General features: G+C 39.2%; 1 protein-coding gene across 4 annotated transcripts in view; it reads right to left on the reverse strand.

Moving 5' to 3' along the window:
* LOC120863043 (lysine-specific demethylase 4C) overlaps positions 1-19,495 on the reverse strand; it is a 404,602-nt gene that overhangs the window by 241,234 nt on the left and 143,873 nt on the right. Inside the window, exon 9 of one of the 4 annotated variants that reach the window (XM_040239403.1) lies at positions 11,368-11,618. The exons of the other annotated variants lie outside the window; for them this stretch is intronic. Coding sequence (XP_040095337.1) covers positions 11,538-11,618 — 81 coding nt within the window. The 3' untranslated portion in view covers positions 11,368-11,537. Of the gene's footprint in view, positions 1-11,367; positions 11,619-19,495 lie in introns of those variants that run through there. 4 annotated transcript variants of the gene reach the window in all.

Below are 19,495 nucleotides of genomic sequence, written 5' to 3' on the forward strand. Positions count from 1 at the left end.
AACTGACAAACAACTAATCTCAAAAATATACAAGCAACTCGTGCAGCTCAATTCCAGAAAAATAAACAACCCAATCAAAAAATGGGCCAAAGAACTAAATAGACATTTCTCCAGAGAAGACATACGGATGGCTAACAAACACATGAAAAGATGCTCAACATCACTCATTATTAGAGAAATGCAAATCAAAACCACAATGAGGTACCACTTCACACCAGTCAGAATGTCTGCGATCTGAAAATCTGCAAGCAATAAATGTTGGAGAGGGTGTGGAGAGAAGGGAACCCTCCTACACTGTTGGTGGGAATGCAAACTAGTACAGCCACTATGGAGAACAGTGTGGAGATTCCTTAAAAAATTGCAAATAGAACTACCTTATGACCCAGCAATCCCACTGCTGGGCATACACACTGAGGAAACCAGAATTGAAAGAGACACATGTACCCCAATGTTCATCACAGCATTTTTTATAATAGGCAGGACATGGAAACAACCTAGATGTCCATCAGCAGATGAATGGATAAGAAAGCTGTGGTACATATACACAATGGAGTATTACTCAGCCATTAAAAAGAATACATTTGAATCAGTTCTGATGAGATGGATGAAACGGGAGCCGATTATACAGAGTGAAGTAAGCCAGAAAGAAAAACACCAATACAGTATACTAACACATATATATGGAATTTAGAAAGATGGCAATGATGACCCTTTATGCAGGACAGCAAAAAAGACACAGATGTGTATAACGGACTTTTGGACTCAGTGGGAGAGGGAGAGGGTGAGATGACTTGGGAGAATGGCATTGAAACATGTATAATATCATGTAAGAATCGAATTGCCAGTCTATGTCCAATGTGGGATATGGCACACTTGGGGCTGGTGCGTGGGGATGACCCAGAGAGATGTTGTGGGGAGGGGGGTGGGAGGGGGGTTCAGGTTTGGGAGCGCATGTACACCCGTGGTGGATTCATGTCAATGTATGGCAAAACCAATACAGAATTGTAAAGTAAAATAAAAAATAAATTAATTTTAAAAATAAATAAATAAATAAATCCAGCTTGAACATTTGGGAGTTCTCAGTTCACGTACTGTTGAAGCCTAGCTTGGAGAATTTTGAGCATTACTTTGTTAGCATGTGAAATGAGTACAACTGGGCAGTAGTTTGGACATTCTTTGGCACTGCCCTTCTTTGGGACTAGAATGAAAATTGACCTTTTTCCTGTCCTATGGCCACTGCTGAGTTTTCCAAATTTTCTAGCATATTGAGTTCAGCACTTCAACAGCATTATCTTTCAGGATTTGAAATAGCTCAGCTGGAATTCCATCACTTCCACTAGCTTTGTTCCTGACATGCTATAAAACACTAGTGGGCGCTGTCTCATGTAAAAGTAATAGCCATAAGATTCAGAACATAACCACTTAAATGACAAGTGTTAGTGGTTACTAGGTGTGAGAATAATTACAGAGAGGGAAAAAATATTCTGATGACTGAAACAGAAACAGACACGGCAAAACAGACAATAAAAAAGAAGAGCAAAGGAAACCAAATGGATGTATGCATTTGATAATTAAAACAAACCAGTTTCACACTCACAGACACAGAGAAAAGACTTGTGGTTGCCAAGGGGGTCGGGAGGGGATGGATGGATTGGGAGATTGGGACAGCAGATACAAACTATTATATATAGAATGGATAAACAACAAAGTCCTAAAGAAAACACAGAGAACTATAGTCAATCTCCTGTGATAAACCATAATGGAAAAGAATACTTTTAAAAAATATATATGTATATATATAAAACTGAATCACATTGCTATACAGAGGAAATTAACATAACATGGTACATCAAACATACTTTTAAAAAAGTAAAAGATAAACCAGTTTTCACCTTAAAGAATCACTCTACTACTTTCCTGAAACTCAGGCAATTACATTTTCCTCCAAACTCAATATGGTAAAACCTCTCCTAAAGAAGACAGAAGCAGAAAAACTTATTGTCAATTAATATCCACAATCCCCTTCAAAGGGCTCTTTGTGGGCTTCCCTGGTGGTCCAGTGGCTGGGGATCCACCTTGCAATGCAGGGGACACAGGTTTGATCCCTGGTCCAGGAAAATCCCACATTCCCCTGAGGCGGCTAGGCCTGTGCACCATGACTAATGGACCCAAGATCAAGAGCCTGTGCTCTGAAACAAGAAAAGCCACCGCAATGAGAAGCCCATGCATCACAACTCGAGAGTAGCCCCTTCTCACAGAAACTGGAGAAAGCCCTCAGCAACAAAGACACAGTGCAGCCAAAAATAATTTTTTTTTAAAAGCAGGGTGATTTAGTTGACAGCCATCACTGGCTCTGTTGCTATAAGGAAAAGTATGAAGATATTGATGATGCATGTGATAACAAACAAGTCATTCCATTTTCTTTCTCTTGCTTCTCTGGCTACAAGCATGCTCTGTTCTGATAACACTCAAGGGAAACAGGTGTTTTTTTGTTTTTTAGCTTCTACATTGCATTATTTCATGAATATATTCTATTAATAATCTCAGAATGAATCTGTTTCATATAATTTGAGGGCTATTGTACATTCACTTCTAAAATTACAATGCTTTAGAAAATAATCCTTTATGATAGTAAGCCATAGGAATCAGAGAAAAACTATTCCAGAAGACAGCATAAAGACACTTTACAGACAGAAGCAGAGGCAAAATTAATTGACAAAGGAACCCTCCTACACTGGTAATGTAAATTGGTATAGCCATGGAGAACATTAAGGAGGTTCTTAAGAAACTAAAAATAAACCTGCCATATGATCCTGCAATCCCACTCTTGGGCATATATCTGGAGAAATCCATGATTCAAAAAGGTATAAAGGTATATGCACCCCAAATTCACTGCAGCACTATTTACAACAGCCAACATGTGAAAGCAACCTAAATGTCGATCAACAGATCAATGGCTAAAGAAGATATGCTATACACACACACAATGGAGTATTACTCAGGCATCAAAGAGTAAAATAATACCTTTTGCAGCAACATGGAAGGATCTGGAGATAATCATACTAAGTGCAATAAGCCAGACAGAGAAAGACAATTACCACATGATAGCATTTATATGCGGAATCTAAAAAATAACATAAAAGTACACAAGCGAACTTATATACAAAACAGAAATAGACCCACAGACACAGAAAACAAACTTAATGATTACCAAAAGTGGAAGCGCAGGGAAGGGATAAATGAGGAGTTTGAGATTAACATGTGCATACCACTATCTAGGAAAACAACAGAATGGAAAAGACTAGAGACCTCTTCAAGAAAATCAGAGATACCAAGAGAACATTTCATGCAAAGATGGGCTCGATAAAGGACAGAAATGGTATGGACCTAACAGAAGCGGAAGATTTTAAGAAGAGGTGGCAAGAATACACAGAAGAACTGTACAAGAAAAGATCTTCATGACCCAGATAATCACGATGGTGTGATGACTCACCTAGAGCCAGACATCCTGGAATGTGAAGTCATTAGGAAGCATCACTATGAACAAAGCTAGTGGAGGTGATGGAATTCCAGTTGAGCTATTTCAAATCCTGAAAGATAATGCTGTGAAAGTGCTGCACTCAATATGCCAGCTAATTTGGAAAACTCAGCAGTGGCCACAGGACTGGAAAAGGTCTGTTTTCATACCAATCCCAAAGAAAGGCAATGCCAAAGAATCCTCAAACTACCATACAATTGCACTCATCTCATACGCTAGTAAAGTAATGCTCAAAATTCTCCAAGCCAGGCTTCAGCAGTACGTGAATCGTGAACTTCCAGATGTTCAAGCTAGGTTTAGAAAAGGCAGAGGAACCAGAGATCAAATTGCCAACATCCACTGAATCATCAAGAGAGCTCCAGAAAAACATCTGCTTTATCAACTTTGCCAAAGCCTTTGACCGTGTGGATCACAATAAACTGTGGAACATTCTGAGAGAGATGGGAATACCAGACCACCTGACCTGCCTCTTGAGAAACCTGTATGCAGGTCAGGAAGCAACAGTTAGAAGTGGACATGGAACAACAGACTGCTTCCAAATAGGAAAAGGAGTACGTCAAGGCTGTATATTGTCACCCTGCTTATTTAACTTACATGCAGAGTACATCATGAGAAACACTGCGCTGGTAGAAGCACAAGCTGGAATCAAGATTGCCAGGAGAAATATCAATAACCTGAGATATGCAGATGACACCACCCTTATGGCAGAAAGTGAAGAGGAACTAAAAAGCCTCTTGATGAAGGTGAAAGAGGAGAATGAAAAAGTTGGCCTAAAGCTCAACATTCAGAAAACGAAAATCATGGCATCTGGCCCCATCACTTCATGGGAAATAGATGGGGAAACAGTGGAAATAGTGTCAGACTTTATTTTGGGGCGGCTCCAAAATTACTGCAGATGGTGACTGCAGCCATGAAATTCAAAGAGGCTTACTCCTTGGAAGGAAAGTTATGACCATACTAGATAACATATTCAAAAGCAGAGACATTACTTTGCCAACAAAGGTCCGTCTAGTCAAGGCTATGGTTTTTCCAGTGGTCATATATGCATGTGAGAGTTGGACTATGAAGAAAGCTGAGTGCTGAAGAATTGATGCTTTTGAACTGTGGTGTTGGAGAAGACTCTTGAGAGTCCGTTGGACTGCAGGGAGATCCAACCAGTCCATTCTAAAGGAGATCAGTCCTGGGTGTTCTTTGGAAGGAATGATGCTAAAGCTGAAACTCCTCCAATACTTTGGCCACCTCATGCGAAGAGTTGACTCATTGGAAAAGACTCTCATGCTGAGAGGGATTGGGGGCAGGAGGAGAAGGGGACGACAGAGGATGAGATGGCTGGATGGCATCACCGACTTGGACATGAGTTTGAGTGAACTCTGGGAGCTGGTGATGGACAGGGAGGCCCAGCGTGCTGCAATTCATGGGGTCACAAATAGACACGACTGAGCGACTAAACTGAACCACTCTCTATAAAACAGATAACCAATAAAGACCTACTATATGGCACAGAGAACCATATTCAATGTTTTGTAATAATCTATAAGGGAAAAGAATCTTTAAGAAAGAATAGATATACAGAGGTATGTACGTATAACTGAATCACTCTGCTGTACACGTGAAACTAAGACCACATTGTAAATCAACTATACGTCAATTAAAAAAAATACTAATACCACAAAACAAAACAAGTTAATTTCTAACAGCAGAAATTGCAAATGGAATAAACAAAATGCATCCAATATCCTATGCTGGGTCCATGATAGAACAAAATAGTAAAATTTCACATATGTTGACTTACAACAAAATGAATAAGGTTCCTTCTTTAAGAGTCTGTTCATGGAACAGAAAATCACACCCAACCTATATTTTAGGATAAAATTTGTACAAATACAGTAATTTCATCCTTCACCAGCCATTAATCTCATCTAAGAAAAATGTATTTTCTTAGCTGCCCATGACCCCATTCATCAAGGAAAGAAGAATAAAATCAATATTCACATCTTTACTAGATTAGTAGTTTTTATTAACTCTTATGAGTTATTGAGCACTGTTTTTCAAGAGAAAGCAAAAGCACTTTCATCCTCAATACATCAAGACAGTCTGTAACATTTGTCTAAAAAGTTTTTATTTGGCAATCTAATTTCTGTGAGGAGATAGCAAGAGCCATCTAAGAAGGAAGGACACTTTGAGGTTTCACAACCAAGTTATTTTATAAAGCTCACCCTATGAAGATAGAGAGAACCTAAAATGATAACACAGCAATTAATTACTGGGGATGGAAGGTGGTATCTACTGATAAATGTATACATATGTACCTGTAAAATAGGAGCATTTGGTTCAAATACAAAGCAAATAAAATACATAATGGAAATGAAAGCTTAAATTATGTAAATTTTTCCCCAATATTTCAATATAAATATGAAATTTTAGAGCTGACATGACTTTAAAGACTATTGCTGCCTTGTGTATGATTGTGAGTCTTTCAAATTCAAGTATTTATCTGCATTAGTATTAATCCCCTAACACTTCAGGCCTATTTTTGTAACTGGAATTGAGAATGGTCATGATTTCCACAAAGACTTTTGAAAAAATGTACTCATCTTGCTCTCTACAGTAGTGACAATAATGTGTAGGAACTGTTCATATTTGGAAGCTCAAATGAAAATAGGTTGAAAACTGTTATCTCTGCTTAGAGCATATGTGACATGAACAAGAAATGTGACCTCTACACACAGGATAAAGTGTAACTCTTTGCCAATTATTTTCTATGTCAAAATACATTACATGTGTATGTATCCACATATCTACACATACACACACATATGAGAGAGAAAGTGAGCTACAAGAGATGGTGGAAGTCACCTGTTGATCACCATATGATGACATTAAAATGTATCCTTACAGATATGATTAACTTTTAAAACAAACACATTCATTAAAAACACATTGATGCCTATGCATCAATTTTTAAAAATCCATTCTAAGAAACTGTAATCAATGTAATGAAGTAGAAAGAAATTTAACATTAACACCCTTTACGGAATGTTTGCAATAAAACTATAAAATCACTGAATCTGAGCTAAGAATGAAAATAACTAAATAGTTGAACTCAAAAATCTAAAACAATTTTACTTGGATTAACAGATTTATGCATCCTCATTAAATGAAACATGAGGATGTTAACCTCAATGAAAGAGTTACCATTTTATTACTGGTATATCTGGACAATAAATGCTTATATAAGAAAAGCTATGCTTCTTTCCTCAGAATCTCTTTCTTACCAAAATTCACAAAACCACAAATTTCACAGAAGTAAAAGCCATTCAGAATTTATAAAGGAAGACTAACACACAATCTTCTGAAGTCACACACAGCTTTTTGAAGGGCTCTGCAATGCTGTGATGATTGGGAATCTGTGGTTTCCCAAGGGGAAGCTATAAAAATCACAGAGGCTGAAGACAGTACCAGCTGAAAGACCAAACAGATAGTTTAGTCAAGGAAATAGCCAGCTGTTTCCAAAGACTGTTCTCATTTAAAGTATCTTCGAGATGGGTGGGGGGGTGGCAGGAAGGGTGGGTGGCACAAACTGACAGAGTAGCATTGACATGTATACACTATCCTGTAAAACAGACAGCTGGTGGGAAGCAGCTTCTGTATAACAGGGCGTCCAGCTTAGTGCTCTGTGATGACCTAGAGGGGCGGGGTTGTGGGGGGAGGCTGCACAGGGAGGGGATGTGTTACATACAACTGATCCAGTTCAGTTCAGTCACTCTGTAGAGCCCAACTCTTTATAACCACATGGACTGCAGCACACCAGGCCACCCTGTCCATCACTAACTCTGGGAGTTTACTCAAACTCATGTTCATTGAGTCGATGATGCCATCCAACCATCCTCTGTCGTCCCCTTGTCCCACCTTCAATCTTTCCTAGCATCACGGTCTTTTCAAATGAATCACCTCTTCTCATCAGGTGGCCAAAGTATTGGAGTTTCAGTTTCAAAATCAGTCCTTCCAATGAACATTCAGGACTGATTTTCTTTAGGATGGACTGGTTGGATCTCCTTGCTGTCAAAGGGACTCTCAAGAGTCTTCTCCAGCTCTACAGTTCAAAAGCATAACTTCTTCGGCACTCAGCTCTCTTTATAGTCCAACTCTCACATCCATACATGATTATTGGAAAAACCATAGCTTTTACTAGAGAGACCTTTATTCACAAAGTAATGTCTCTGTCTAGGTTGGTCATAGCTTTTCTTCCAAGGAGTAAGCATCTTTTAATATCATGGCTGCAGTCACTACCTGCAGTGATTTTGGAGCCCCAAAAAATAAAGTCTCTGTTTCCCCATCTATTTGCCATGAAGTGATGGGACCAGATGCCATGATCTTCGTTTTCTGAACGTTGGGCTTTAAGCCTACTTTTTCACGCTCTTCTTTCACTTTCATCAAGAGGCTCTTTAGTTCTTCACTTTCTGCCCTTAGGGTGGTGTCATGTGCGTATCTAAGATTATTGATATATCTCCAGGCAATCTTGATTCCGGCTTGTGCTTCATCCAGCCCAGCATTTCGCATGATGTACTCTGCATATAAGTTAAATAAGCAGGGTGACAATATACAGCCTTGACGTACTCCTTTCCCAAACTGAACCAGTTTGTTGTTCCATGTCCAGTTCTAACTGTTGCTTCTTGACCTGCAAACAGATTTCTCAGGAGGCAGGTCAGGTGACCTGGTATTCCCATCTCTTTAAGAATTTTCCACAGTTTGTTGTAACCCACACAGTCAAAGGCTTTGGCTTGGTCAATAAAACAGAAATAGATGTTTTTCTGGAATTCTCTTGCTCTTTTGATGATCCAATGAATGTTGGCAATTTGATCTCTGGTTCCTCTGCCTTTTCTAAATCCAGTTTGAACGTCCAGAAATTCACAGTTCACGTACTGTTGAAGTCTTGCTCGCAGAGTTTTGAGCATTACTTAACTAGCATGTGAGATGAGTGCAATTGTGCAGTAGTGTGAGCATTCTTTGCACTGCCTTTCTTCGGGATTGGAATGAAAACTGACCTTTTCCAGTCCTGTGGCCACTGCTGAGTTTTCCAAATTTGCTGGCATATTGAGTGCAGTACTTCCACAGTATCATCTTTTAGGATTTGAAACAGCTCAACTGGAATTCCATCACCTCCACTAGTTTTGTTCATATGATGCTTCCTAAGGCCCACTTGACTTCGCATCCCAGTATGTCTGGCTCTAGGTGAGTGATCATACCATTGTGGTTATCTGTGTAATGAAGATCTTTTTTGGATAGTTCTGTGTCTTCTTGCCACCTCTTCTTAATACCATCTGCTTCTGTTAGGTCCATACCATTTCTGTCCTTTACTGTGCCCATCTTTGCATGAAATGTTCCCTTGGTATCTCTAATTTTCTTGAAGACATTTCTAGTCTTTCTCATTCTATTGTTTTCCTCTATTTCTTTGCACTGATCACTGAGGAAGGCTTTCTTATCTCTTCTTCCTATTCTTTGGAACTCTGCATTCAAATGGGTTTATCTTTCCTTTTCTCCTTTGCTTTTCACTTCTCTTCTTTTCGCAGGTATTTGTAAGGCCTCCTCAGACAGCCATTTTGCTTTTTTGCATTTCTTTAACTGATTAAAATATAATGATTAGTAAAATAAGGCCTCTTTTGGTTTCAACTGTCTCTTTCTTTGACACTATTAAGCTACCTTTTCAGCCTTTACACAGGAGGAGCAAAGAAAATATTAATCCCTTTAAAAGAAAACCAAAGACTTACTGTTTCTTTATGTTTCCATGAAAAAGTTTTAGACCTGAGTTTACTCACTTCGTAAATCCATCACCTTCCTTATCCAGATGGAATATTCTCTGGATGATCACAAGCAATCCTCTTAAAGTGGGTGTGATGACATGGGAATGAAGCTATGAAATAAATATATCTAATACATATATCAAGTATATAAATATGACATATTCAATGTGATATATAAATATATATTAAATTATATATACATACACATGTACACAACATGTGTGCAAACATGGAAACTGTTGACTGAGAAAAGAAGTGAAGGAGATCTGGAGAATACCTTTGTATATAAATATTACTCTGTTTTGTCCAATTTAGATATGTCATCAATTTCTGGCAATGTTGAAAGAAATTGTCTAAGATGATATTAATAAATTTAGAACATGTATTCTGTAGAAGCGAAGAAAGGTGGGGAGGGGTGTTCCCAGAACTCAGGAGACAACGTATACTATCCTGTATCTCAATTTGCCAGAAGGACTCTTAGCAAGGGAGAGCTACACAGGCACAAGAGGTAAGAACTGTTCCCTCTGCTGCAAGAGAGGTCAATACCCAATAATATACAGCACTGCAGAAAAGATTACTTTTAGTCACAAGAATAACTTTACTATTTATGAATACAAAGACTGAACACATGGCATTATCCCCACAGCTCACCCTAATAGGATGAAGACACTTCTAAGGGAAATGGTCTCCTAAGGGGTACACTGCCCCATACAATCCACAGGAGGATCTAACATGCACCTTTCAACTAATCAAACCACACAGCCATCCATTAAAAAAAACTGATCCATATTCTCTGTTTTCAGAGTTTAACTTTTAACTTTCACTCTTAAACTTTAGTTTTGCAAGAAAAACAATGAGAGGAAATAGGAAAGGCTGTGTATAGATGGCCAGTTCTAACTTCCTTAGAAAACTATATTATACATCCTGATCTGATCCTTTTTTGCTCTTTTTTATGGAGTCTTTCCTACTCACCTCACATCAACATCTCAGGCTCTTAAGTTATTCCTCGATGACAGCAGTCTAACTGGAACTCTCATGTTAAGATTCAACACATACACACACACAAACATACACACACAAGTGATATTCTCAATTACTAATACAGAATTTCTAATTCAAACAAATTCATTTTAACATTAGAAACACAAAATCAGGGTTACACTCTTCCACTTAAAATCTATTTTTTACTGATCAGTGTTTAAATCCTGAAAGTACACAGAGCTTAGATTATAGCTACAAACAGTATCCTTCTACAAGGTGCTGAACTATGAAGCTAGCAAAAGTCTTTGATAGAAATTATAGATGCTACTGCTTTTATATGAATAACTTTTAACTTTTAATGATAATGATGATGTTTTGTTTTTAAAATCTAGAAAGCTGTACAGTTCCTTTTTAAAAATCATTTAAGCTATATAGTTAAGAGACCATTCAGTTCGGTCACTCAGTCGTGTCCAACTCTTTACAACCCCATGGACTGCAGCACACCAGGCCTCCCTGTCCATCACCAACTCCCGGAGCTTACTCAAACTCATGTCCATCGAGTTGGTGACGTCATCCAACCATCTCATTCTCTGTCGTCCCCTTCTCCTCCTGCCCCCAATCCCTCCCAGCATCAGGGTCTTTTCAAATGAGTCAGTGCTTCGCATCAGGTAGCCAATGTACTGGAGTTGCAGCTTCAGAATCAGTCCTTCCAATGAATATTCAGGACTGATTTCCTTTAGGATGGACTGGTTGGATCTCCTTGCAGTCCAATGGACTCTCAAGAGTCTTCTCCAACACCACAACTCAAAAGCATCACTTCTTCAGTGCTCAGCTTTCATTACAGTCCAACTCTCACATCCATACATGACCACAGGAAATAGCCTTGACTAGATGGACCTTTGTTGGCAAAGTAACGTCTCTGCTTTTAAATATGCTGTCTAGGTTAGTCATAGCTTTTCTCCCAAGGAGTAAGCGTGTTTTAATTTCACGGGTGCAATCACCATCTGCTGTGATTTTTGGAGCCCCCAAAAATAGTCCGTCCCTGTTTCCTTTGTTTCCCATCTATTTGGTATAAAGCAATGTAAAGAGACCATTAAGCCTTGTAAATATGATGAACAAGGAGAATACCAATAAACTTTTCCTTCAGCTCTTGCCTATTGACTGCAACAATAAAGTAGTTGTAATTTTCTCCTTCTTCATTTCTCTGACAAAAGTGTCTATGATTTCCACACAGTCTTCATAGTAGAACAGTCAAAAGATGTTAAGAAATTACATGTTTCTGGTTTTAGAATCAGTACCTGAAACCAGGTCAATAATAACAAACATTTAAGTAACATTTCCGCAGTGTTAAGCACTGGGCACTGTGCTAAAATCCTTACATAAGGTAGCTTTCAGAATAACTTTACCAGGTAGGTATTATCTCAGATGAGGAAACTAAAGAACAGAGGAGATAAGTACCTTAAATGAGAGCATACAGTTATTAATTGGCAGAAATAAGAGTTAAAGGCTGTTACTCCAAATCCTTTGCTTATAACCACTATACTTAGTACCTCTCAGAATACTATTCCCACATGGGAGCCATTCTACACATTGGCTCCCAGAGAACAAACACTTCCATTTTCTAAATAATTAAAGCAAAGGTCATTCTCTCTTATCAGAATGCTTGAGTATTCAACCTGAACCAGTCAACTATAGCACCAGGAGCAACCAAGAAAGCTCAACCAATGGACTGAACAATTTCCACTGGGAAACCTTCATTTATCATAAGACAGTATTATCTAATTTACTGGACTATCAAAAGAGATGATGGCTTCATTGAAATGAAGAGTGAAAATATTAAATATACAATGTCAAAGTTCTTTTCTCAAGCTCTGTTATCTGTGGATAAATGTATCTATGCACTGATTTGCTAAGCAAATCAAGTCCAAGTAAAGCAACAATATTTAGCTACACATGCCTCATTTTATTGCACTTCACTTTTTACACATGAAGATTTGAGGCAATCCTGCCTGGAGCAGGGCTACTGGGACCATTTTTCCAACATCATTTACTTGTGTCATGTCTGTTTCACATTTTGGTAATTCTCCTAATATTTCAAACTTTTTAATTATTATTATTAACATGTTTGTTATGGTGATCTGTGATCAGTGATCTTCCATATTGCTCTCTTTTCTTAGCTTTTCATTTTAAACTAGTCTGAAGAAAAGTTACAAAAATAGCAAGAAAAAAATCTCTTGTATCCCTTAGACCATTCTCCTAATGTTCTATCTATTTTTAAGTTAATTTTTATTGGGGTATGGTTGCTTTATAACGTTGTGTTGGTTTCTGCTGTGCAGCAAAATGAATCAGGTATACATAAGCATATATCCCCTCTTTTTCAGATGTGCTTACCATTTAGGTCACCACAGAGCATGCTGTGCAGTAGGTTCTCATTAGTTATCTATTTTATACGTAGTAAAGGGCATGGCAACCCACTCCAGTGTTCTTGCCTAGAGAATCCCCATGGACAGAAGAGCCTGGCAGGCTATAGTCCATGGGGTCACAAAGAGTCAGACATGACTGAGCAACTAAGCACACTACAGCACAGTGTATATATGGACTTCCCAGGTGACTGTGGTAAGGAATCCACCGGCCACTGCAAGAGACGTGGGTTTGATCCCTGAGTCGCAAAGATCCCTTGGAGAAGGAAATAGCAACCCACACTACTATTCTTGCCTGGGAAATCCCATGCGCAGAGGAGCCTGGCAGGCTACAGTCCATGGGGTCACAAAAAGTCAGACATGACTTAGCAACTAAACAACAACAAACAGTGTATATCCAAGACTTTAAGTTTTAAAAAAAGGATCATCTTGTATAAGATACTTTAGAAATTTAATTCTATCAGTTGGAAAAATTATCCAACTCTAATGTTGATAATAAATTCTACAATGTGGAAGATATAGAAAAATTATAATTCAAACAACTATTCATTTCAGAAACAAACATCCCAAAATCCTTACCATCATATTGTATTCCTTACTTGACTGTCAAGCCCCTTATGTTCTTAACTCCAATGTTTATTCTTTTTGAATAAACATTTTTATTTTTATAAAATAAAAATTTTTATATAATTTTTTAAATGTTTATTCTTTTTAATTTACATTGTCTTAGATGTATATTAAAATTATATATAGGCAAAATATTAATCAAATTACCACCAAATTCAACTGTACTGTCGGGGCTTTTATTTGCCCTTTTTAAGTTTACTATCTAATATTCTCTCTTAAATTATATATAAAATTTTAGCCTGAAAGTTATTTGTAGAGTCAGATTCCCAGGGGAACATCACTGATCATCAGGATTACTTTTCTCCATAAGGAAAGTCAACCCTGAATGTGGCCCAAGACATTCCTTCCCTAAATCTGTTTCATTTCAACCACTGGGAGCAATGCTCCTCAACCGGCAGTGCATGCAGCAGATAACTAGGATCTGCTTCAGATAGGCAGGAAATGCTGGTATTTATCTTTCCCTCAGCAAATGGCATCTCATGCAGAATTAAAGAAACCAAGGGATTTGAAAACTGTAGGCATAATTACCTGTCAGAATCTACTAGAAGCCTTCTAAAGTTAACATCCTAATACTTATTGCTCCCACAGGAGAATTCCAGAATGTGCTTTAGAAAAGCTGATTCAATGTATGCTGATCATCTATTTGATGCCAGTAAAATATAATATTACTTAGTAAAGGAGATACAAATTCTTACGGAACTAAAATACTTTAAGATTTTACTACCACAGGCATATATATGAACTCACTATACCTCTTGCACAATCAAAAAACTAAGAATAAAACAAACTTTTTCTCTTAAATTAGCTCTGCAGCTTAAAGGAAAACTTGATCAAGGTCTACACAAACAGTGATGACCATCTCTCTGGTAGTACCGTTAGTGCCATCTCCATACAACTGACATTTGAGCACAGGTAATTCTTTGTGGGGGCACTGTCCTATGCATTGTACATCAGCAGCACCTATGACTGCCATTCACGAGATGCAAGGAGCCCACTCATGACAACCAAAAATGTCCCCGGACACTGTCAAATGTTCCCTAGGGCCAAGATCATCCCAGAGTTCAGAACTGATAGACTAGTGGAGACGGCCACATGCAGGGTGCAGTCTGTGCTCCTCTGGGTGCACCAGGGAGAGACATGTCACCTCTGCCTCAATCTATCCTCCCTCAAATAACTGGTAAGGATTAAAGGAGAAAAGAACTGACTACTGCTAGGACTGTTATGACTGTATACTTTGTAGCATCTCTCTCTACTTCTTAGGCTTCCCAGGTAAAGAATTTGCCCGCCGATGCAGGAGATAAGGTTTGATTCCTGGGTTGGAAAGATCCCCTGGAGCAGTGAATGGCTACCCACTCCAACATTCTTGCCTGGAAAATTCTATGGACAGAGGAGTCTGGCAGGCTACAGTTCATGGGGCCTCAAAGATTCAGACACAACCGAGTGCACACACAAGAACACTACTTCTGACTCCCTAAGCTACATATATGTACTTTCCAAAAAAAGCTTTCTTTGTGATATAAAACTAATTTTTAAGGGGGAAAGGCATTACTAGGTTTATGGATTACTTAAAGAGCTCTCCTAAAAGCTCAGGCTTGCAGACTCTAAGTATATGATCCCAAATCCTACTACCTACCATAATCTATGCATCAGAGAACAAGGATGATCTCTTGTCACTGAAACACATCACATACTTTCCCTGCTCTGTACTCCAGCTCTGACTTGTCTGAAGGGGAATATAACTCCATCACATGTGTACATACACACCTGCTAGATTCCAGCATTTTTCATAAAGTATTTTCCTGATGGCATCTGAATCATCTCTCTCTCTCTCGCTAAGCATTATGGTGAAATCTCTCTCCTAGTATTTGTACTCTTCAGGGCATGAATGACTCCGTGATGGATACAGTCCATCAGACTCATTTCCCTACTAAACCTCTGGTGCCTTTTCTATTCGTACTCCTCTGTCTATCCTTCAGGGCCTAGCCAGAGACCCAGTCACATTATTACTTAAGATTTCTTTTTAATTGTACAGCTAGCTTAGAGAATGGAAATCAATGTTCTTATACGTTGGTATACATCTTACACAGAGCTACACAGTAAGCTCCTTTCTCAGATAACGTGGCCCTTAAGATATGACCAGTGCTTACTGACAACCACAGCCCCAAGAAGACTAAAGTTCAAGAGTAATATTCACACAAATGTGGAGGGAATTATTATTAAGCATGACTTTTAGTTGAGAGCCATCAATTGAGTACAGAAAGTAACCCTACTAATCAAAGAATATTAAGAAAACACTATCACTGTGACCTTAAAACTTTTAAATTTAGTAACTCTATTTGTTGTGCATGTAGTTGTCAACTAATATTTCTCACTAAATTATTTTGTTCAATAGTCATCCCCTCAAACAACTATAAACCTACTGAAGTGAGGTGATGGCAGTTTCACACAGTGTGTGTGCCGCTGGGGTGAGGGTTTCCCAGGTGAAAAAACAAGGGGAATATTCAACCATGCCTGCTGCACTCATGACAAGAGATTAATGCCTAAGGTGTGCGTGGGGACGCGGGAGACACAGTCCTTCAAACACCCAAGCGTCAAGAAGTGAAGCAACTATGTAAATGTCAGTGTTGTCCCGAAGGATGCGGGCAAAAGAAAACAGCAGTCACAGGCAAAGAAAGGTGAGGCTTTAGTACTGTACCTTCAACATGTACTCGGAGGAGCACAGGCATCAGAATTCTCTGAGGTGCTTCCTGAAAAATGGAGGAAGAGTAAAACCAGCCTCCGTACTTCTTACAAGTTCTCCAGCTTTCCTACGTACACTAAAGTGAGAGGACTACGTGGTTAGCGAGATCATTCTGGTTTTGTTTCTTTTTAGCTGCACTGCATAGCATGTGGAATCTTAGTTCCTTGTCCAGGGACCAAACCCATGTCTCCTGTAGACCAAACCCATGCTTCCTGCATTGGAAACCTGGAGTGTTAACCACTGGATGGCCAGGAAAGTCCAAGAGATTATTCAGAGAAATACTGATTTAGTTAAGAGCTAAGAAGGAAGTATGCCATGGAGAGCCTTTGAAAATATACTTTTAAATAAGTTCAACAACTGCTTTATTTTTTATGCATTCTCCATATTAGTTGCTCAATTTAAAAAATGAATTTATATGAAAAGATTACAGAGGGAATTTATAAAAGCAAAATGTTTGCATGTATGCCAAGTTACTTCAGTCGTGTTCAACTCTGTGTGACGCTATGGACTGCAGCCTGCCAGGCTCCTCTGTCCATGGGATTCTCCAGGCAGGAATGCTGGAGTTGGTTTCCATGCTCTCCTCCAGGGGATCTTCCCAACCCAAGGATCAAACCTGTGTCTCTTACATCTAACCTGCATTGGCAGGCAGGTTCTTTACCACTAGTGCCACCTGGGATGTCAAAGCAAAGCAACTCATACTGATAATTCTGTAAATATTGACAGATGGGACAGAAGTTATTTTGAGGATGTGAGAGTTCAATACGCATACCCCTAAAAACCTACCTGTGGCTGCCTGAGGAATCTCCCATCAGTGGCTGCATCTCACCTCAAGAAGCCCAAGAGCTGCTGACACTGAACAATGTCATTTCTGTCGGGAGTCTTGGGAACACAGACACTTTAGCACTGCACCAAGGAGAATGTCTTTCTCCTCTGACAAACTCTAACCAAGTAAGTGAAAAGCACCACACTGATCCGATTACACCAGGAAGAGTTAAAATGAGACTAACATCTCAAAGACCCTCAGGACTCATCAAGCGTGAGTAACATCCTTCAGGGACCAATAAAATTAATGACATTTCAGAATTGAGACTCTTATGAGCCATAAAAGAAAGAAGTGGCAGAGGGTTGTAGGAATCAAGTCTATTTTAATCCTTAAGAATCAAAGAAAACATCTGAGAGAAAATCTCTACAATTTCTTCTTCTTAAATATTCTCTTTTGGCACAAAATGTTTCTCTTTCTCCCATATCCCAAGAGAATATACCTGAGTTGGAAACCTGACTGAAGAACCAGTTAGGGCAGCTGTACTACTGTGTATAAAATAAAAAAGCTACAAGAGTATACTGTACGGCACAGGGAATATAGCCAATATTTTATAACTATAAAAGGAGCATAATCTTTTAAAATTGTGAATCACTATGATGTACACCTGAAACTTCTATAATACCATTAATCAGTTACACCTCAATAATTAGGGGGGGAAATGGGCTGCTAAGAAGAGTCCGCTCAATAGTAGAGGAAAAGTTCACAGACCAGTGACTGGAGAACAGTAACACTTAACCAGAGAAAGAGCATCTGTACCTTACTTTACGGTTTACATACACCATCTCCTTACTGAACTACTGGAGGCAGGGGGTAGTCAAGCAGGATAAATGTGCAAAGTTTTGTGAAAAGTGAAGCACTTCACTCAATGTTAGCTGTTATTAACTTGGAAATGGAAGAATAAACATAATTTAAAGAGAACTGACACCCAGGATAGGTAAGTAAATAGCAAAAGGGCACTTAGTTTTCTTTACATGAGTTCAAGTCTCTTTTATTCCTTCAATATTTATTGAACAAAAGGCAAGAGCTAAGCATTTGTCTTCAGTGACCTACAAGATATGAGACATAAGCAAACACAGAAAAAGAGAAGTCTAAGCACTATAATTAAGGTAAAGATACCTAGAGAGTTCACAATAGAGAGAGAATATTTCAAGCTTAGGATGAGCAGACAGATCTTCACAAAGGAGAAAACAGCTGAAATGGCTTTGCAGTATATATGGAGTTTGGATAAAGATCATATTCCAGGTTAACAGCACCAGACAAAGCAGAGAGATGAAGAAACCCCGGTGTGAGTTACAAGGTAACTCAGTCTTGCTAAAGCACAGCATATAGGCAGTGCTGGGCTGACAGACTGGAAAACAGGCTACAGACAAGCTATAGAGGGCAACTGAACATCTGTGTAAGGAAGCTGAGACTCAGAACACTGGCAACTGGCATTCCTGCTCAAAATTCTTTCTTTCCTAAAGGAATTTCAGAGTTTTGCATTCTGGGGATAATCTGACAGATCTTAATAGGGAGGGCAGAGACAAAGTGGAGAAGGCAATGGCAACCCACTCCAGTACTCTTGCCTAGAAAATCCCATGGACGCAGGAGCCTGGTGGGCCAAAGTCCATGGGGTCGCTGAGAGTTGGACACGACTGAGTGGCTTCACTTTCACTTTTCACTTTCATGCACTGGAGAAGGAAATGGCAACCCACTCCAGTGTTCTTGCCTGGAGAAACCCAGGGACAGAGGAGCCTGATGGGCTGCAGTCTATGGGGTTGCACAGAGTTGGACACGACTGAAGTGACTTAGCGGCAGCAGCAGAGACAAAGTATAACTAACCATCAACCTCCAAGGTTGTTAAAAAAATAAAAGTTTGAAAAGAAACATGTGGGTAACAATGCAGTAAGTAAAGGAATTGACCATAGGGGATAAAAAATGAGAGCGGCATCAATAACATAGCAAAAGGCCTCAACTTTAACCTGTCACAAAGTGGCAGTACCATTACTGGAAAAAGAAGACATAGGTCAAGTGAAGTAATAAACTATATAAACTGTATCCCATGACACTCAAGTAAAGTTCAAGGTGATCACAGAACCACTGACTACAGTCTCTGTGAAACTACAGGGAACCAGGACACACAGATCCAAGTAATGAGGAGAATGGCTAAGGGCCATGCTGTCAGCAGCACCTGCAGAGCTCTGCTCTAGGCACCAGCACAAACAAGACAGATCAAAGTGCCTGCTCGCAAGGGACTTACATCCTTGGGTAGGGAAGACAACCAAATCGATAAAGAACCTGAAGACAGAGAAGAGGGCCAAGCAGACAGCTCTATGGCCTTCTAATATTTGGAAGGCTGATGAAGAAGGCCGAGAAACAGACATAGAGTTAGAAGAAAAACAGGTGAGTATGGTGATATGGGGAGAAAAGAAGACAGTGGTTCAAGACTGGAGAGGCTGAGGGGCTAAGCAAAGTGAGGATGGAAAACTGCTACTGGCTTTGGCCCAGAGATGACCTTCAAAGAGGGTGTTGTGACAGTTCAGTATGAGTGTGCTAAAGAAGCAATCAGACAGTGTGACTCCTTCC

This window comes from Oryx dammah, unplaced genomic scaffold (genome assembly GCF_014754425.2).
Source record: "Oryx dammah isolate SB20612 unplaced genomic scaffold, SCBI_Odam_1.1 HiC_scaffold_1, whole genome shotgun sequence".
Taxonomy (NCBI): Eukaryota; Metazoa; Chordata; class Mammalia; order Artiodactyla; family Bovidae; genus Oryx; species Oryx dammah.